We start from the raw sequence: 22,380 nt of genomic DNA on the forward strand, positions 1-22,380 counted from the left end.
TATCTTATGTATATCATTCATAATACTATTATTATGTCGTTTTATGACATTCGTTCAGGAAAACTAATAGAGTTTTTCGGGGATTTAATCGTTTTTTTCTCGAAATTTTACGAGCTCGATAGCTTATTGAATATATTTTTTTTTCATGTCACGCTTTATCGTTATGATTAAATGGTCTTTTTTTAATCTAATTTTTTTGTTTAGATCATTATAAAATAATGTTTGTGACTAAATAAACTAATAAAAACAATTAAAATCAATTGAGACTAAGCCCACCATTTATATCATGCAGCGGACTAAATTGGCAAGTTTCAAGTACTTAAAACTCTCTATCCTTAAAAATTAGTTCATAATTTATTTTCTTTCTAAAATGAATATAAACAAAAGCCAATTCAAAGAATTACGATTTGCTTGAATATAAGTTATTTAAAATAATTTTAAGAGTTATAATGTTTTTTTTTTTGTGTAAAAATAATAATAATTTAAAAAGTAACGAGTGAAAAAAAATTATCATGTAAAACTAAAGATAAAAAATTAATATTTTAATTTAAAATATATTATATTTTAATATTTTAATTAATAAAAAAGAGAAATGAGATTCGATTACATTATAGTAGGTTATTTAAATAACACAAACAAACTATAATTTTAGTAATTTTAAAACTCTATATAATAAATTATTTATAATATTGGAATTATAAAATGTAAAAAATAATTTTTTTATTAAAATAATCAAGTTCTAATAAATTATATAACTATATATATACAAACAAGTCCTAATAAATTATAATCATTTGAGATGATGACCTGCTATGTTCCAGCTGTCTACTGATCACGCAAATAGTGTTTTTGTAAACATGTCTGATCCTCGGTTATTTCGATGCTACCCATACAGGCAGTACCTATATTCCACTCATAAAATGACACCTATACACAAAAGTGAAGCATCACCTTCCTTATTTGTTGATTATTTTCTCTTTGTACAAATGGCAGTGCCTTAATGGATACAGGCACTACCTGCATAGGTAGCATCGAACTAACCCTGATCCTCATGGAAGTTCATCAATTGTCTTTCCAATCACTCACAACATATATAGCAGGTCATCATCTGTTCTTCCATTTCGTTGGATCCAAAACTACGTTTTTCTCTTTGATTAGCGCAACACTTTAATTAATTCAATTGTGTTAGGGGTTTTTCTTAAAATATTGCAACTTGTTTCTTCTCTTTCTTTTCTAATTGAGTAATATTAGAAATTCAGAATCATGGTTTGCTTATAAACATAAATTATAATAATAACAATAAAAGTAAACTCATTAAATTAATTAATACTATTATTTTTGCTGTTCAGGAATAACACATACATATGGATGATATGAAATTCAAAAAATGTTCTGAATCTATATCCCTGCCTGCAAAATACAGCGCCGCTGCATCTCCCCACAGTCTTCTTGTTTTACATCTGTTTGTGGCCACGCCATATGTGATCACAGTGGGTCTCGAGGCAATACGACATATTGCACAGGTTTTTGCATCAGCGGTATGGACGATTGGACGATAGTTCGAGTTTCCGTTTAGAGGACCATGCCCTATCAAGGAGGGCCGATCGCCACCGATTTGCTAGCTGAGGAGAATATTCCACCTTAAATGCTTTATGAATCATGGACGTGTATTTCACTGGTTTCTACCGTTCTATTATTTAGAAAATTATACTAGTAAAATTAAAATAAAACTCTTCAAATTTATTAAAGTTGAAGATAATGAGTGAGTTATTTTTTTTATTTTTATTTTTTAAATATAAATAAAATAATGTTGAGTAGAGTGTGGATAAGAATAAAATATTTATGGTCTCGAGTAATTCTACGTCCAACACCAAGCAATTCCATACCCGATTTTCAGGAATTTCTTTGTCGTCTTACCTTTGGAATGATGATATTTGTAATGACGATGTATTTGAAATGTCACATTAAATTTTAATAAAAAACATTTTATTTTTTATATATAGTTGGATATTGGATTTGAGTTTCGCACCCTCCCCATTTCCGGCCTCGTACCCAATTAGGTACCTTCTCCCATACCCATACCCGATCCCGTATCCAATTTAAAATACTCGACCCGTATCCGATTTAAAATACCCGAACCCGACTATCGAGTACCCACGGGCCGGTATCCAATTGATCCCTATTTATACTATATCAATAGTGTTATACTTCTTTGTACTACCAACCAAACACTACTCTAGGTAATAAATAATTATGGTGATGATTTTTGTAAAGTTAAAAATATTTTTGGTAAATTGACTTAAAAGTATATTGATATATAATAAAAAAATTAAAAAAAAATATAGTTTAATATTTTAATTAATGAATTGAGTGATATGATAAATGAGATTTGAGAAGAGAGTGAAATAATGTCCAAAAATAGAATATGCTAAAATTATTAATATTTATTTTATTTTTTTATTTTTTTATTTTTTCTTAAATCATAATTGAATGGATAGGAGAAAAGCCAATAGAGCCCTAACTATTTAAGTTTAAATTCTAAGTTTATTAAAATTGATTTTTATTTAATTAAATATGTAAGTCTTCTAATAATTTAAACTCCTTTATTATATTTTTTTACAGATTCTGATTACTAATATTTTAATATGAATTAAGAATATATTATATCCTATTTTGCAATATTTAAATTCAAACGAGTATTAATTTTAAATATACAACTTGAGAAATTTGTACAACGGTAAGACCCAATAAATAAAAACAAAAGAAAATGGGAACACAAAATCTTAACTTGTTTGTCATGCAGTCTGCAATTACCTCTCTTTTAAATTTAAACTTATTATTTTTTTAATAATCCGAACAAATTAACTATCATTTTAAATCACTTTATTCATTCATCAAAATTAAAAAATATATATTTATTTTAAATTATTATTTTTTATTTTATTTATATATTTTTTACTACCAAAATTTCCTTAAAGTTGGTTCAAAATGAGTTTTATTATAATTTTAAAGAAAAAATAAAATAATAATTAATGTTGATTTTAAAGAGATTTATATTTTTTTAAATAAAAAACTTAAAAATATATTAATATATATATAAATAAAATAAAATAATAATTTAAAATAAACAATATTTTATGAATTAAATAATTTAATGAAATAATATTAGAGTGGTCACGTTAATTATTCTTCTTACAAAACATATAAAGTGTGCATCCACATGAATTGCAACCTAATGTTCTTGACATTACTTAGATTGTGTTTGTTACTATGAAATATTCAACACACAATATACAAAAATGAGAGTGAAAAAATTAAATAATGTTGATAAAAAACCTATAATAATCAAACAAACCCTTATAATTTCGGAGAAAGTTTAGGGTATAAATAAACCCATTGAGCTCAATATTATTCCACTGAAATTAATCATCACTTTTTATAATTCGATATTCCACTTTAGTTTAGGGTTTTGATTTCTCTATTGGTTGGGATAAAAATAAACAAGATTAATTCCATAAAAAAACAAAATCAACAAACTCTTAGTTGTTAAATGATGAATGTCAAATGACACTTAGAACCTTTATATATATGTTATCAGTTTTTAATACATCAACTTATATATTTTATCTAACTTTTATTTCGTCTTAAATAAGTAGAGCATACATGTTAATTATTACTGGCATAGGTTTGAGTTTTGCCACTTACATTTTTTTTTCATGTATAAAGTAAAGAAACTTAAATTATTATTATTATTATAATAATAATATTAATAAATTCATTTAATTAATACTATTATTTTTGCTTTACACAGGAATAATTTATGGAGGAAGTCATCCAACAATATTGCTTAGTTTCTAATATTTAAAAAATGGATGATATGAAATTCAAAAAAAAATCAGGTAGAATAAAATAAAAATTATTAAACTAATGCTGAAATAATAAGTTATAATATAAACATTGAAAATTTATATTAATTTTACACTAATCTGCAGACTAAACGAAATATATTATTTGATTTAGTAAACTAGAAATATAGTTAATTCGAGATAGTTCAATTATTTAAAATTTCTGTTGCTAAACGTATTTTGATGCTTAGTTTTTAATAAATTTAACTAAATATTTTTTTTCTTCATTAAATAGGTTGTCAAAGGGTTGATTTGTCCATAAGTGATTTTACATGTTGGTCTGTTTTTACCAAGGCAATATTAGCGTTACATTGGACCTCTTCACATTGGCCATGTCTGTTTTCAATTCCCATTTGGCCAAAATTATTTAATGATAGGTTAGTCGATTGAGTGTAACTCGTAAAATTTAGAGTTTACTAAAAATCGTAAAAGTTTACTTTAAAAAAAAAAATTATATATTATTATTATTAATTATATATATAATTAAATATTTTATACCTAATTAATTTTTAAAATGTATGTATTTAAATATAAAACGAATTAAAAATTAAATATATAACACTATAAAAACAATTATATTTACAAAATTAATTATATTAATTTATTTATTTGAATAAATAATAATTTATTTTAAATATAAATTTGTATTTTTTAACGTAAAATCGTATAAAATAGTAATATTAAAATTATTTACAAATTTAAAAAATCGTAAAATTTTATTTTCTTGAATTTAAAATCGTAAAACTTTACCTTTAAAATAATTTACTTAAAATCAAATTCGTTAATTTTCTCTAAAATGAAATCATAAAATCTTAAAAATATTTTAAGAGTAAATTTAACTGCATTGATCTCAAAACTAACCATTTTATTTTATGAATATTCTAATTATATTTTATAGATTACTTTGGAATCATTTTCTTTTTATTTATTTTTTACATTTTTAACCCAAAAAATAAATTTTGAAAAAAAAGAATTTGAAAAAAAATTAGAAAATAAAATTATCAACCTTTTAATTTATTTGACAAAAAAAACATTTCACCCAATTCTTTAACTACTTTTTGTCTAATTCCATTATTCAAACAATCTTTCTCATTATTAATTTTGCTTTTTTGAAAGGTAGACATTATTTTTTTCATATGAATTTTTACACTTTATGATTAAGGTATGAATCTCCACCAAGTACTAGTTAAATATTTATAGAGTTAAAATTATAAAAAATATTATCTTTTTAAAGTTATAATTATTATTTTATAAAATATTTTAAATATGCTTAGATAAACACTTTATTATTGATTCCATTTATGTGAAACATTATTTAACAAAGAAATAATTTAAAAAGATAATAGAAAAAATATTGATTTTTTCCTAGGTATAGTTTAAAAAATTGATAAAAAAATATTTTGTATGGAATTTGAATCTATAACCAATAAAAACTTTTTAATTTTTATCTTAAATTAATATGATACAACATTTTATCTTTATAAATTTAATAAATTTAATTAATTACCTAATAGTTTTATTAAATGGAAAGTCCTATTAATTGGACTGCTCTAACCGAGGCTTGCTGACTTACCCTAAAATTGGCCTTGGTATATATAGAAAAGGATAATGCAAACAAAAATTGAGATTTTATAAAAACATCTCATTATAGAAAACTAATAAATGTTGCTCTTCAGTAATGATTTGACAAATAAGTATGGAGGATATATCAACAAACACAATTTAGGTATAAACTAAATAAATATATATTATCCTCTCTTCTAGCCTAGTGGCAAAAAGAGGTGGATACCAACCTTAAGTTCCTGGGTTCGAGCCCGTCGGGCGGCAAGTTCTGCGCCTGGTTAAATGATTAAGTGTGTTTGCGGGCTACATACTTAATCTGTTGTCCCATTTTTTTAAATAAATATATATTAGATTATGAATATTAATTGTAAAAATTGTATTTTAATTATATGTATTTTTTTCATGAGAATCATAATTTTTTTTGGAAAAAAACATATGTTATTTATCTAAATTGTTTTTATAAATATTAACAATTTTTTTTGTTAATTTGTATCTTTTATATTTAAAAAATATCAAATAAATAAATATGAAAAATACTATCAAAATAAATTAGGCTACATACTTAATCCGTTGTCCCATTTTTTTAAATAAATATATATTAGATTATGAATATTAATTGTAAAAATTGTATTTTAATTATATGTATTTTTTTCATGAGAATCATAATTTTTTTTGGAAAAAAACATATGTTATTTATCTAAATTGTTTTTATAAATATTAACAATTTTTTTTGTTAATTTGTATCTTTTATATTTAAAAAATATCAAATAAATAAATATGAAAAATACTATCAAAATAAATTAGGCAAAAAATGGAATGGATATATATATACATATATATATAATTGTCAAAAGATAAATTCACTTTTAGTTTGATAATTTTAAAGTATCTGTAATAATGGTTGAGATAAAAAATTATTACCAAAATACCTCTGGTCTAGTTTGATAATTTTATTTAATATTTTTTCTTTAAACCAACTTAATACATTCCTTAATCATAACTTACATTTGACTTGTCTCTTTATGTATGATGAGGAAACAAGGTGTTTGTATATCTAGGAAGATAAAGATAGAGAGAAAAAATATCCTCATAATTAAGAAAGTGTTAAAAAAATGATGTGTCAATTTCTTTGATTGAATTGAAAATTTAAAAACTTTCACCTATTACATTTTTAATTCAATCCAGGGAATAGGGATGCCATATAATTAATTCACTATACTTTGCTGTCTATCATTCCTCATTCCTCGTCTGTGAAATTGTGTAACTAAGTTGAATTGGCTCATGAGTTTTGAGGTTTTTTTATATTTATTCATTGATTTTTTGGAAATAGTTCACCAATTGTTTATATTATTTATGGAGTAAGGAAAGACTGAGCACAATATGATTGGTCGATTTTTTTTCCCTTTTACTCATTATTTAATAATAACTAAGTTAAATTGATGTGGAATTAAAATTAATAAATAGATTTATACTTTTTTTTAGATCATTAAAAAATAATGTTAGTTGTGATTAAATAAGCTAATAAACTCTATAAAAATTGAGACTAAGCCCAATATTTATATCATGCGGACTAAATTGGCAAACTTCTTGGTGGGCTTCAAATACTTGCAACTGTTTGTCCTTATAAATATATTTAGTGTTTTTTTTTAATAAAAAGAAAAAGAAAGTGGTAACCTTATTAATAAAATTAGTTTTTTATTTATTATACAATCAAAGTCTTACTACCATTATTTATTTTATTGTACTATAAAATTAAGAACAAAATTCAAACCCAATATAGTTAAGTGCTAAGAATGACACACAGTACTTTCCAATTCAATTTTTTTTAAAATATTTAAGTTAGTGGGATGTAAAATTAAGATTTATACAAAATTAAATAAATTATTAAAAATGATAAAAGTGGTTTTTAATAAACTAAATGTGATAAGGTCAGATTTTCACTTAAAATGTCATTTTAGGTTAGAGTTAATGTAATTAGTATGAGATTATTCTACAATCCTACATTAAATATATATATTAAAATAAATTTGAAAAAAATTATTTCAAATAAAATTTTAGTTTTATTTATACCATTTTTAAAACCCTATTTAATAAATTATCTATAATATTGGAAAAATAAATGATATAAAAATATAAAGTTAGAGTAAAAAAAACTAAAAAGAATTATTAAATGATCTCCACTATATTGTGATTAGAATTAATCATAAAACAAACAAGTCCTTTAATTTATAATCATCTCTACAGCTAAGTAGCACATGAATCACAGCTGTCCAATGGCCAGCCTATCCTCGAACATGAATATTTAAAATATATTATATATATATATATATATATATATATATTCTGATTTTTAAATTTATATAGTAACTTAATCTGTTTGGTTAGTTCAGTTCAGCATGAATTTGGGCATGGGTGCCCGACAAACAAACACAAGCAAGAACAAATATACATTTTACATAAATATTAAATGACATGTTAAAATTTTAATAATAATAATAATTACAGTTTATTTATTAATTAAATAAATTATATATATATATATATATATATATATATATATTATATTTAGGACCTGTTATGCAATTAATGCCTAAACAAAGTCAACATATTTATCATTTCCCCAATTCCTATTTCCTAGTATAGAGTGTGTACTGAAATTTTATAATTTTATAACAATTAATTATTATATAATATAGTATATTTGTACGGTCAAAATTAAGTTTAATTTAAAATTTTGATATTAATTTATATTTTAAAATTCATTAAATATTTAAAATAATAATAATAATTAATTTAAAAATTAAATCAAAATATAGTTTTGATAGACAGAATCCGTAAATTTATTTAAAATTGTGTCATCCATTTTTCTCTTATCTAAAGTAATGTTAGACGTGTTTACACTATTATATTAACCCTCACTTCGGCAAAACAACCAACAACTCTCAATCGATATTTCATCTTGTTACCTCACACATTTTCACACACCTTTTATTCACCGTCAAACCAACCATCAATCCCTCAATCGGCCATATTTTTGTGACTCACACTTTTTCATCTCGTCAGCAAATCACTCATCAATCTTAGTCGACCTCTTACCCTCATTTCAATAAAGCAACAACTAATCTCAATCGACAACCTCAGTCAATCAACATGTAATTCATATACTCGGTCAATCAACATCTCATTCATATATTTTTAATCACCAATATCTAATTTGTTAAAAACCTTTTATATTTACCCTCATTTCGGCAAACCACCCACTAAATCTCAATCTCATCTCATCTCATTATCTCACACACATATCCCACGTCAAACCAACCATTAATTCTTATCTTGTGACTCATACAACTATCCCTCGTCAAAACAACCATTAATTCTTATCTTGTGACTGACATTTTCATATGCCTCTTTTGTCCCATCGGCCAACCACCTACCAATTTTAGTCGATCTCATATGACTCACACTTTTTATATGTCTCTTTATCCATCGACCTACAAATTAGCAGATCGAATCTCATCTCTCGATCAACATCTAATTCATATACTCGGTCAATTAACATCTCATTCATATATTTTTAAAAACTGATGTATAATTTGTTAAAAACCTTTTATATTTATCCTCACTTCGGCAAACCACCCACTAAATTTCAATTGAATCTCATCTCATGACCTCACATACTTTTACACATCTATCCATTGTCAAACCAACCATTAATCATCATATTGTGAGTCATACATTTTTATATGACTCTTTTATCCAATCGGCAAACCACCTACAAATCTTAGTCGATATCTTGTAACTCACATTTTTTATATGTATTTTTATCCCTCGACCGATAAATCACCCGATCGAATCTCATCACATGATCAACATCTAATTCATATACCCGGTCAATTAACATCTCATTCATATATTTTTCACCACTAATATTTAATTTGTTAAAAACCTTTTATATACCTTCACTTCTGCAAACCACCCACTAAATCTGAATTGAATCTCATCTCAAGACCTCACACTTTCACACACATCTTATACTTCGTCAAACCAACCATCAATCATCATCTTGTGACTCATACGTTTTCATATGCCTATTTTATCCCCTCGGAAAATCACTTATCAATTTGAGTCAATCTCTTATGACTCATACTTTTTCATATGTTTCTTAATTTATTTCTCGATCGACAAACCACCCGATCGAATATCATCTCCTAATCTCACACACCTCGTCAAACCAACCATTATTTCTCATATTGTGACTTGCACTTTTTCACATGTCTCTTTATCCCTGATATATTATCCACTTTTTCATATGTCTATTTATCACTCGGATCTCATCTAATGATCTCACCTTGTCAAATCAACCATCAACTTATAAAATCAAAATATATTTAAGAGAAATGAAAGTTTATATATATATAAAATAATAAATAATAAGAGATAAAATATAAAAAATAATATATTATTATTATATATATATAAATAATTAGAAATAAAATATAAAAAGTAATTTATTATTATTATTATTATATATGGTAGGTGAGAGTAAATAAAAACACAAAAATAATAATTAGAACTGAAATGAATAATTATTTCAAGAGTACAGACAATTTTTTTTTTATAAATAAACTTAACTTATAAAATTAATAATAATAACTAATATTTCTCTTTAATTTATATCTCTTAATTAATTTTTATATCTCTTGATTAATTTTTTTTCTCATTAATTATATTTAAATTATATATATATAATTTTTATTATTAAGAAATAAAATATATTTAAAATATATATATATATATATATATATATATATATATATATATATATAAATAATGAGATAAAATATAAAAAAGTAATGTACTATTATTATATATATTATAGAAGAGAGAAATGATTAAAATTATATATATATATATATAAATAAATAATGAGAGATAAAATATAAAAAAAATATATATTATTATTATATATATATATTGTATAAGAGAAAAAATAAATATAATAAAAAATTAATTAAAAGAGAGAAAGGAATAATTATTTTAAAAAATATATATTTATTATTTGATGAAAGAATAAATAATTATGGATTGAGAGTATACTAAACCACAAAATCATATATCAAACAATATTATATACCTAGATTATATATATTTTAGAAAAGAGAAAAAAATAAAAAATTAAGAGAGATAAATAAATAAAACTTTATATATATATATTAATATATATTTATAAATAAATAATTAGAGATAAAATATAAAAAGTAATATATTATTATTATTATATATATTGCATAAGAGAAAAAAAAATAGAAAAGAGAAATGAATAATTATTATTTTAAGAGAGAATGAATGATTATGATTAGGGATGGCAATGGGGCGGTTCGGGGCGGGGAATGCATTTACCATCCCCGCACCATTTTTATTTCGGGGATTTTTTTAATACCATCCCCGCCCCGTTCGGTTTTTTTTCGGTTTCGGGGAATCCCCGCGGGGCACCGTTAATAAAATATATATTTTTTAAATAATAAAATTATCCAATAAAATTATATAAATGAATTTTTTAATATAATATATATTGTAATATATTGAAATTTTAAATTATTATAAAGAAGTAAACTTACTATTCTTATAAAATATAGTGAATAAATAAATATATTAATGATTTAACTATATTTATAGTGTTCGGGGCATAATCGGGGGTGAGATCGAGGCGGATCGGGGAAGATCGGGGCGGGGGACACAAATACCATCCCCGCCCCATTCTCGTTCGGTTTCGGGGAAAAACCATCCCAAACGGGGCAATTCGGTTCGGTTTTCGCGGGGCGGTTTCAAATTGCCATCCTTAATTATGATACAGTATTTAATAAATCTTCAAAATTTTAAATTTAACATTATAATATATATATTTTGAAGATATTTTTAATTTAAATTATAAATATTTTTAATTATTCTGTATTTTAATTTTAATTTATAATGAAAATAATGTATTAGTAGAACTTCAATCAAATCATTAAAAAATTATATTGGTTAGAATCTTGAATTAATTGCATTTATATGATTTCAATTAGGTATAAAATTAATAAATTACTTTGTCATATATGTTGTACATTTATGTCATCATTAATTAGAGCAAAATGGATTTTTTTCTTATTCATAAACATATACCATATAAAGAATTGCATAATTTAATATGACTTAATTGATGTTAAAACATGGTTATAATTATGTTTAATTTAGAAAGAAACATCAAACATGACCTTTAAACACTTTCTCACGTGCACATGGGTGGGGACATTTACGTAAATAGTCAATTTGAAGTGGCGGTTGATATTACTGAAATACCCTTCTTCTTCTCAAGTCGCCAGTTCTTATATAGAGAAATCTCACTTTTTTTTTTCTTTCTTTTTTTTTTATTTGAACTTCTTCTTCTACTGTAAGAACCCAATGCTCGTTTAGTCTTTTTAGGAGCCGCTTTGCTGTAACGGGCATCTTATTCTTCTTCCTCTTCCTGTTTCTTCTCCTGCATAATCGGTCTTTTCCGAATTCCCCGGAATCTCAGGTGTGTTCATCTCTCTTGATTTATATGATTATGTTCTCTGGATTCATAGATTTGGAAATGTGGGTTCACTGTCTTTTTTTCTGCTTTGTTTGTTTACCCATGTAAGCTAGGTTTTGAAGTCTGTTCTTTTAATTTCCTATGTGGGTTTATTGAATTTTGATGATCTGTTGTGTGTTGAGTTGACCTTATGAATCTGAAACTGAACCATTTTATTGTATGAAATCTGAAGGTTCTTATTACTGTCTACTGTCCTGAGATATGCAACTGAGGTTGTTGTAATTGAGCTAGGAAAATAGTATCCTGTCTGTGTCTGTTTGCTATGGACGAGTTTGTGAATAGATCCATCTGCAATTCTTATAAAGCAAACAACAGATTATCCGTGACAATTTTGGAATCAACAACAACCCAGATATTGAATTTCAACGACAGATATGAATTAGGACAACAATTAGGATTAGGACAATTCGGAATCATCAGAGAATGCTTTGATAAGTTAACGGGCGAGGTTTTTGCTTGCAAATCGATCAATAAAGATAGGTTGGTGACGCCAGATGACTTGAGAAGTGTTAAACTTGAGATTGAGATCATGACTCTATTATCAGGTCATCCAAATGTGGTTGATTTGAAGGCAGTTTATGAAGAGGAGACTTATGTTCATCTGGTGATGGAACTCTGTGCTGGAGGTGAACTCTTCCATCAGCTTCAGAATCATGGAAGGTTCTCTGAAAGCGATGCTCGTGTTCTGTTTAGACATCTTATGCAAGTCGTTGTTTATTGCCACGAAAAGGGTATTGTTCATCGCGATCTAAAGCCTGAAAACATCCTATTACTTAAGAAATCTTTCACTTCGCCTATTAAATTGGCTGATTTTGGTCTTGCCACTTATTACAAACCAGGTAAGTTGTATTTGTTTATTATATGTTTGAGTGATTCTTCCATTAAAAACACATTTGGATTTGGATTGAGCAGGGCAGAGTTTATATGGGACAGTTGGAAGTCCTTTCTATATAGCTCCCGAGGTTCTAGCAGGTGGTTATAATCAATCTGCAGACGTTTGGAGTGCTGGGGTTATCCTTTACATACTTCTCAGTGGGATCCCTCCGTTTTGGGGAAAGACAAAATCGAAGATCTTTGATTCGGTTAGGGCTGCTAATCTTCGATTTCCGTCTGATCCTTGGAGCAGAGTATCAGCTTCGGCTAAAGATTTGATAACCGGAATGTTACTCATTGATCCTTCAAAGAGACTTACAGCCAGTCAAGTCTTATGTATGTTTGCCTGTTTCATTTTAATCATCTGATTTGATCTGTGAATTATAGATATCTGAATTTGCAGCTCATTCTTGGATTAAAGAAGAAGAACAAGAACAAGAAACATCATCATCATCGATCATTGGAGAGACAAACAACTTCTTGATGGAGAGAAGCGAAGATTGCAGCTTTACTTACGCGTCTCCCCCAAATTTGGGGAGAATTCAAAGGAGGAGCGATTCGCCACCCGTATTTACATGTCAGTCCTCGTTTTCGTCTTTTCTGGTTGAGAATGAGAATCCTTCTTGTCCTGTAGCTGTGCCCTTTTCTTTAAGCAGTTGTTCTGAATCTGATATGCCGGAGTTTTCATCGCCAATTCCATCGTTGCCAAGCTTTACTTTCTTTAGTCCGAGTTCAACTATCAAGCAAGAGGATAATACTAAAGGTATGTACTTTTTTTTTTTACAATTTTTTAGATACAGACAAGAGTTGAATACAATGTTTTTTTTTTGTTGTTGAGTGCAGATTCGGTCGTGGATAAGGTTTTTACATTTGATCATACGCCGGAGCTAATTGTAACTGATCGGAGGTTAGAGTTTCGAAGGGGTAAGCATAGCAAGAGGAATCATACAATTGGACATGGGGAGCTTGAACTTGCTGCAGTTACAGAATCAGTCATCCGATGGGCGTCTTGCACACATATTTCTAGCTCTTCGTCGCTGAGATCTTCGCTCGTTTGTTAGAATAAATGATTTTTTTTCTAGCGGGTTATGTTTTTTTGTTTTCTTCCGTTATGGATTGACATGCCTTTTTGTATAATTTAAGTGTTTTTCCAGTGAAATCCATTTTCTCTTAATGGTTTGTTTCAAATTACACTGAGAAAAGAATTCAGATTTTTCTTTTCAGAGCAGTAGCAATATTAATTCATCTAACAATGTAGATAAAATCAGAGCTTCAATCATCTCTACAATCTCTTCTCTATCTCCTTCCCATTTCCCTCCATTTTCTCTGTTGTTCTGCATTTCACAGCCCAAGAACAATCCTTCGTTCGAGCATTCCATCAAACAAGTCTCGGATAATTCCTCGTTAATTTCAATCTTTGCGAATTGCTCTCCCAGATCCACTGGCTCCAATTTGTAAAAACTATTGAAAATTTTGAACTTTTCAGGAAGCTTTTGTAACAGATCTCCTTCTTCAATTGTTGAAGATTTGCGGCGAAAAGGCCATGAAACTTGGTCATCTTCATTAAAGGGGAAATCAAGCACAGAAACAGGACTGGACTGCTCCTTCTCATCATCATCTTTAACCGATTCTTTTGCCTTCATCAATCAACAACAAAAGATCAAAGCTTTCTCAAGTTGACTTATTGTATCTAGAAGATATAATAAAGAAAAATGAAAATGGGGAACAACCATGAATGAAATCCCGTTGTTACAGCTGTGATGCACATAATATAATAATATAATGAATGTTTGTTACCTTGGCGGGCGATGATTTTTCCGGTGACCGGCTTCTTCGTTTGGTGAAGATTGAACTCTTGATCCGTTTTGAAAAAGGAACAAGGGTAGAGAAGGGGAGGAGCTTAACGGCGTTGATAACTGTCTTGGAAGCGCGTTGGAAAGCGGACGACGCCGGCTTAGATTTGTTTGGATCAACTTGGTCTTGGAGGATGTATTTAACGGTAGTATTGGAACAATATTGTCGGTGGCGGCGGCGGCGGGGATATGTTCGGAATCCATTAGATGAACATGAGCTTAAATCGTGGAGAAGATAATCCTTCAACATTAGCGGTTTGGGCATGAGATTCATTTTTGAGAATTCAAAAGAATCCATTGTAAGAGAGAGATATTGCATGGGATGAGATAAAGGTAGAAAGAAGCTTCGATCTTCATTAAATGATTTGATTTGATTTGATTTTATTTGAATCTCAAATTTCATTCATTAAAGAGACAACTTATTATATAGTTTAATATTCTAAATCGTGATCTTGATTTTGGATTCATTAGCGACCACTAATTGATTGACCTCAGATAGTCAGTCAGATATTTATTTGGAGAGAGTAAAACACAGTAATAAATCAAATAAATAAATTCAAAATCGGAAACTATAGGTGCCAGCCAGTCAAGGGCTTGTTTGATTTGAAAGATTATAACTAAATTCTTACTAGATCTATACTAGAAAAATGGATCAAACAAGGGATCAAATCTCTTTTTTAGAGTTTTTCATCTGAATAAGAATTTCATAAAAAAAAAAAAAAAAGTTAGAAAGTGTTTTTAAATAGACATTAGTTTGTTTAAGACATTAGTAGACCTAATGGGAGAGATATCTCCCTTTTGTTTTTTTATTTTGATTCGTTTTTGAGGAATTGGTATAGTTGATTAAGGAGTTTATTGTGTCCCTTTTAAGAACTTTCGAATTTGTTAATATCTTGATTTTATGTATTTTAATCTTTTTATTTATATTTTATAACAAATAAATATAAGATGATTGAAAGATATTATCTTGTCCCGTTTGAAATGGACAAACGATGATGAATGATGTTTTGGGACCGACCTCCCATCTTTTAAAGCATGCTAAGAAGAGTAAGGCCAAAGATTCTATTTACCCTTGAAATTATTATTTAAAAGATGAATACAACTAAATCCTTAATCCCTTACTACAAAACAAGTTAGAATGGGATGTTTTCTTAATGGGCAAGGGCACCGCCACTAGATCCTTGGCCAGGGTTAGTTAAAATATTTGAAGCCTATTTTGAAAACACACTTTTGAATCTGACTTAATATATATTGAAAACTGTTTCTCTTTGGTAAAATATTTTAAACATATATTCATAATAGTATTTTTAATTGTTTGCTTGCTTGCTCTGCTCGTGTATATCGGTATTATAAAAAAATGAAGAAAAAAAAATAAAATTTGTGATCTAAGATAACAAATCAGTTAATGGGAACATTGGTGATATGCAATTGGTCGGTCCATCATGTCCAGCTGTGGATCCTAAAATTATTGTCGTGAATCAAAATACATTTGATTATATATATATATATATATATATCCTAAAGTTATATTTATGTCTTTATTATAATAAATAATGTTTTGTAATGTTAATTTTGAAGAGATTGATATTTTTTTATATTTTTTTAAATTTTTTTTAATATATAATAATAAAATATTTTAATTAATAAATTAAATTATATAATTAATAAAAGAGATTGATACAATTTTATAAAAAAAAGTTATATTTCGACTTTAATGTCAAAATATTAGTTTTGTAAGGATTTAAAGGAAAATGACTAAGGTGTAAAAGAAACTCAGCCAAATTTTAATATTCAAATGGATCAATTTTTCAGACTTAATAAAATAATAAATTCCCAAACTAAACAGTATAGTTTGGGAATTTAATGTAAAAAATTGAATGGAGACTAGCAGTCTATTTATCTAAATTTAGTTTAACAAAAAAAACATTAATAATAACTATAAAATTATTATTATTAAAATTGAGACACATACAAATTTATTAAAGTATAGGCTTAAGTTCATTATAATAGTGTCACTAATATCAGTTGAACAGCTAAACAGACTGTATAATTAAAATTAGAAAAATGAATGATTCAGTCAAATATAAGAGTTATAACTATATTTATCTCTTACTAACTAAAATTATATTTATTTTTAATAATTTTATTTATAAGCAATTTATTATAATTATTATCCATTAAAAAGGTAGAAAAATAATTGAGCTCTTTATTTATTTAGCTGAAACTATTTCAAAATTTGTTTTATAATTAGCTCTTAATAATAAAACCTTTTAACAAAAAAAAAACATTTAAATAAAACTCTGTAAAAAATGAAATAATAATGTGAGAATCCGGGTAACCGGAGAAGCAAGAGAAAAAGAAGAAACCGGTCATATATAGCAGACACAACCACCGATTAGGGTGCGAAGCTAAAGAATCGATTCGGATGGATGATATGTTTTAGATCATGATCCTCCAAACAAATAGATCTATTGAATTAGGTGAAAAGAATTTCAGATCTATCTATACTTAAAAGTGAATGTGAGGCTCAGATCTGTACAAGGACGTCGGACGAGAGAGGGTGTTTAATTTACCCAACCATGGCTGCAACGACCGATTTGATCAGTTGCCTCGCCAGGGCACGGGTCACCGATCCCCCGCCGCCCCGCCCCCCCTTGAACTCACTCTTCTTAAGACAAATATCGTCACTGCCTCTTTGTTTGTTTTTGTACCCTAAACCCTTAAAATTAATTAATAAATAAATAAATAACACCTTGATCAAACTAGACCTTAAAAGTATGTTTGTATGATGATGATGATGACGATGTTGATGTTCAACACAAACACAAACAAGCCAAACAAACAAACAAACAAACATTAATCATGTTCATTCTTCTTTTTCTTCATCATCTTCTTCTTCTTCTTCTTCTTTTAATTTCAGAAAAAATAAGAGAGAGAAACGCACACACACTGAAAGAGGGTTGTTGAGATTAGCTAGAGATGAAATCATCGGCTCCGACGATAACCGGATTTGAAGATCTCCGGCAACAGAGAGAGAGAGAGGGGCAACCACCCTCAGAAACCTTCTCTCTCGAGCCTCATTCGATCGATGAGTTCTTGGGGGCTTTTTGTACAAATGAAACTTCATCAGACCTAAAAGATCTATTTATTGTGCTCTCTTCACTTCTCTTCTCGCAAGGGCTATAGTAACAATGTTCTTACAAGGGCATTTCAGTATTTTACACCCAGGGGGTAATTTGTATCTTTTCCCCTCAACTTTTTCACAAATTCTTAAATTGCTCCCTAATAATATTTTATTTTATATTATTGTAATTTATAATGTTATTATAATTGTATATTTTTTTTAATACATTTGTATATAATAAATCATTCATATGATAGTATGCGTTATAAGTAGGCGTAATCAACGACTCACTTATTTTTTTTTTGGTGTATACTAAGATTTAATAGATGATACCCGAGTCCTAATTGTGTAGTTGTATAATTACTCAGATGTTTGGATTGAGCCGACTAATATGTTATACATATATATTTGAGTTACCATCATAATTATTTTATAGTGGACTATATCGTTTAATAATAGTCGTCCAATTTGTATCATTTCATAATCATATTATTATGACAAGGAAAACAAAACGTAAAATTGAGCGTCTGAATAAAAAGATTCAGTCACCATGAACGACCTAATGTCTACATGAATCTGCTAGCCCGTTTTGAACATAAAGCATTGACATAAAAGTAAAAACTTTTGAAAGGTGGATTCAAATTCGTCCAAGTAACATTTTTTTAGTAGGGCGTTCATAACGTAACAAACCATTTTAGTAAGAGTTAACTATTTAAGTCCAAGTCAAATATTATTCAAACAGTACTTCGTTCCGTAAAGACACATAGTACATTGTTCCAGAAAGACAGCGAAGTCGGTTTATAAGATTTGTTTCGGAAAGACAATGAATCGGTCAAAAATTAATCGTTCTTTTTCAGGATCTAAGAGTTCTATAACTTCTTTGACAACATGCTTGTATTTTATTTTCTTCATTTTTTAAATTTTTTGGAAAAATAAAAAATTAATTTTTAATAAATATAGTCGAGTATTGGTTAAAGAGATTGAATCGACAATTCACTTACTTTTACATTGTCGATAGATGACTAATATTTTGAGTCTTTTGTGGAGTATTTCTAAGATAATTAATTGGATGATGTCTGAGTTTGTAAGTTGTTGTTGAAAAGTTTGGATTGACGTGACTATACGACAAACCTACATATTTGAGTTATTATCTCAATTATTTTTGTTGGACTATTCATAATACTATTATTACGACGTTTTCTGAGATTCATTCAGGGAAGACAGTAAAGTCTGTCGGGAGAGTAATTTTTTTTTTTTTTTGAGAATTTACGAGTTCGATAACTTATTGAGTAATGAGTAACATTTTCGATTTTTTTTTGTGTAATGATTTGTCGTGGTGCTAAAACTATTATTTTTAATATAAGTTACTTTTTTAAAAAATAATAATAATAAAAGAAAATAGAATATTGTGTAAAATTGTCATTCATTCCATAATATTATATCCACTTGATTTTCTAAACTCTCATAAAAAAACAAAAGGTTGTTTATAAATTAGAAACTCCATAATGAGACCTCAGGATCATGAATTTGTTCTTGTTGATCCCAAATAATAAAGTCAGGTGGAGAAAGCAAAAGGCCTTGAGCCATATTTGTAAGCAGCCATGGCAATCCAAAAACCGCTTCTTCATCAACATACATAACTAATTTCTCATCATCACCATCATCTTCACTACTACTAATAATCTTTCTATTTCCCTCTCCATTACTAATTATTAACTCCGGTCGAAACTCTTCCGCCGCCGCCACCGCCGCCTTCCTGATATCCCCTGCCTCCGCCGATTCCGGTATCGGCAACCGCCACACAGAGTCTGCAAAATTCAGACACGCTTTCCGACCTCTGAGAGCCAGCGCCGCCACATCGTGAGCCCTAGCCGCCATCTCGGCAGTTGGGTAAGTTCCTAGCCATATTCTCGATTGTTTTTTAGGCTCTCGAACCTCACAAACCCACTTGTTGTTCTTCCTCTTACGAATTCCCCTGTAAACCGGGTGTCTTGTCTCGTTAAAAATCTTTCTCCCGGTTCGCTTCTTGGGTTGACTTGATGCAAGTGTGATTTGATCCTCGTCGGAAGAATTGGTGGCGGAGATATTATCGGAGGAGGAGGAGTTGGAACTATACTCAGACATATCGAATCGAATTAATTTGTTTTGTTTTGTTTATGGTTTGACTCTAAAAGTGTTGTTTAGTAAAATGTATTTATATGCAAATTTTCGTTCACACGTGTTTACGAAATGGACACGAACACGGTTTTTCTTTTGCCAGGTTGGCAATTGTGGATTAATTTGTATAGCTGTCTGTCTGATGACGTGGCAGAGTGACCCTTGACTGTCTTAATCCAAAACAGATCATTTAAGCGTTGAATTGGAGAGAGATTAAATGGGACCATTGGTTTGCGACCCGGTTTACACACGGAATGACCCAAACCACGTGCTTCTTCATATCGCACTCCTTTAATTAAGAAAATGTTTAATTAATATAGTTTATAAATTATTGATTTTTATGTTAATCAAATAAAATAACTTAAAAAACTAATTTGTATAATTTGTTTCTTAAATTAATTTTATTAATATTTTTATATATACAAATAATAATAAATAATATTTTTTAAAGATTAATTTACTTATATTATTTTTAAAGTAAACTTTAGACTTTGACTCCTCTATTACTTATTTGGGCTTGTCCTTTGCTCAACTCATTAAGTCCAACAACTTGTTTGGGCTCTAGAAGAAGGAAGCCCATTATCATTACAAGCCCGAAAAGACATATGGATAACTAACCACAATTGCTAAAATTGCAATGGAGAATTTTTAACAAAAAGGATAACGGCGATTTTATAAATTTAAATGATTATAAGTTTGACATTGGAAGTATAAGAATAATTCGATCTAATTATTTTTTTTTCTTGTTTTGAAAAAGAAAGAAAAGTTTGATTAAATAAAAAATGTAAAAATTAATATATTTTTTTTTAATGTTGAAAATTATAATAACCCCAACAATAATCAGTTTCATTTTATATTTATAAGTTTGAGAAGGTCATCACGAGAATCTCTTTCCTCTGGTGGTCCAAGCAGGTTCTACTTTCTATTTTATAATTATTAATTTTTGTAACGAGTATGTCTTAAATAATATTTCACACGACATCATCAACTAATAGTTGAATAATGATACTATTTGGTTGGTTATTGATACAATAGGACTCAATGAATTATTATTTATTAACTCCTCCAATAATATTGATGACGTTATCCTTTGCGTCACCATCAACGGAATTATCCCGTTAAAAAAAAGGCAACTTCTTTCATTGTGAAACGTGCTTCCAAGTTGTCCTAACTAAAAGAGGCAACATGTGGGGTTCAAACACACATATATAATTATATTATGCACACAAAAATAGAAAACAAAAAGTTCAAAAATCACATGCCAATATTATATATAGTTGAATTAATAAAAATAAAACTATTATAAGCATTGCAAACAGTACTAATTAATCAATCAATTAATTGACTATATATGATTCATATCAGAGTTCAGCATGGATGCAAAAATATATATGCAATTGGCATACACAAGTTTGAAATTAACTTTAATTATGTTAACGATTGTTTAATTTAAACTATTTTATTTGGATGTAAATAAATAAATTTTGTTGAAAATATAAAAATTCATTGACAATTCAACAATTTTGGTGTGGGTTGTCTCGTATTCTTGCTGAGAAAATCTTAGGATTTTATGCGACCAATAAATAAAATAGAGAATAGTTCAAAATATTTATGGAGCGTTTAGACAAGAAACATCTAGAGTAGGTTTGGATGAATGAAATTCCAATTTTAATTTTATGAGAATTGACATTAAATTACAATTTAATTCCTAGGTCTGAGAAAATTATATAATTGTAATTCATTCTCAATTACTATGTTTATAAAAAAAATATAATAAAAATAATTTTAATATATATTATCTATTTTATTAAAATATTGGTTTGACACCATCAATTAAAATAGTTCAAATGTCAAGAATTTTTTTAGGCTTCGAATTTCATTAAAATAATATCGGTTCAACATGTTAACTTCTTATATTAAAAAAAATATCGATTCGACATTTTAATTTCTTAAATTCAAAAACAAAATATCGGTTCAACATGATAACTTTTTAAATTAATATATATATATATATATATATATATATATATATATATATATATATATATATATTAACTTACTAAATTCAAAATGTTAACTTACTAAATTAAAAAAAAAATTACGATTAAAAACTTTAATCGTGTTTTAAATGATAAAATAATAAGTTATTTTGTTTGAAAAAATCGTAATAACAAATAGAATTACAATTCATACTTAAAATGAGTGGAATTTAGAATTATAAAATTACATTTTAATTCTCAATTCCAAGGTTACCAAACAAAAGTTTTTAATAAGTATTTTCTTTTCTCAAAT

General features: G+C 27.4%; 3 protein-coding genes across 4 annotated transcripts; 1 reads left to right on the forward strand and 2 right to left on the reverse strand.

Moving 5' to 3' along the window:
- The first annotated feature begins 11,882 nt into the window (after positions 1 to 11,882).
- LOC124945178 (calcium-dependent protein kinase 17-like) lies at positions 11,883 to 14,128 on the forward strand. 2 transcript variants are annotated; one of them, XM_047485567.1, is made up of 6 exons: positions 11,883 to 12,024; positions 12,254 to 12,920; positions 12,994 to 13,290; positions 13,358 to 13,531; positions 13,611 to 13,717; positions 13,798 to 13,990. In XM_047485567.1, exons 2-6 carry the CDS (start codon positions 12,344 to 12,346, stop codon positions 13,843 to 13,845), a joined length of 1,203 nt encoding a protein of 400 aa, XP_047341523.1. In that variant the 5' UTR covers positions 11,883 to 12,024; positions 12,254 to 12,343; the 3' UTR covers positions 13,846 to 13,990. The 2 variants fall into 2 exon arrangements, with proteins under 2 accessions (XP_047341523.1, XP_047341522.1); XM_047485566.1 differs by having other exon boundaries at positions 13,358 to 13,717; positions 13,798 to 14,128.
- LOC124945179 lies at positions 14,063 to 15,177 on the reverse strand. Its single transcript, XM_047485568.1, has 2 exons — positions 14,752 to 15,177; positions 14,063 to 14,591 (listed from the first exon to the last, which is right to left on the reverse strand). Exons 1-2 carry the CDS (start codon positions 15,124 to 15,126, stop codon positions 14,175 to 14,177), a joined length of 792 nt encoding a protein of 263 aa, XP_047341524.1. The 5' UTR covers positions 15,127 to 15,177; the 3' UTR covers positions 14,063 to 14,174.
- Positions 15,178 to 19,341: 4,164 nt separating this feature from the next.
- Positions 19,342 to 20,094, reverse strand: LOC124945964 (dehydration-responsive element-binding protein 1E-like). The gene has a single exon (XM_047486508.1). It carries the CDS (start codon positions 20,053 to 20,055, stop codon positions 19,423 to 19,425), a length of 633 nt encoding a protein of 210 aa, XP_047342464.1. The 5' UTR covers positions 20,056 to 20,094; the 3' UTR covers positions 19,342 to 19,422.
- Positions 20,095 to 22,380: the final 2,286 nt, after the last annotated feature.

Source organism: Impatiens glandulifera, chromosome 7, assembly GCF_907164915.1.
Source record: "Impatiens glandulifera chromosome 7, dImpGla2.1, whole genome shotgun sequence".
Lineage (NCBI taxonomy): Eukaryota > Viridiplantae > Streptophyta > Magnoliopsida > Ericales > Balsaminaceae > Impatiens > Impatiens glandulifera.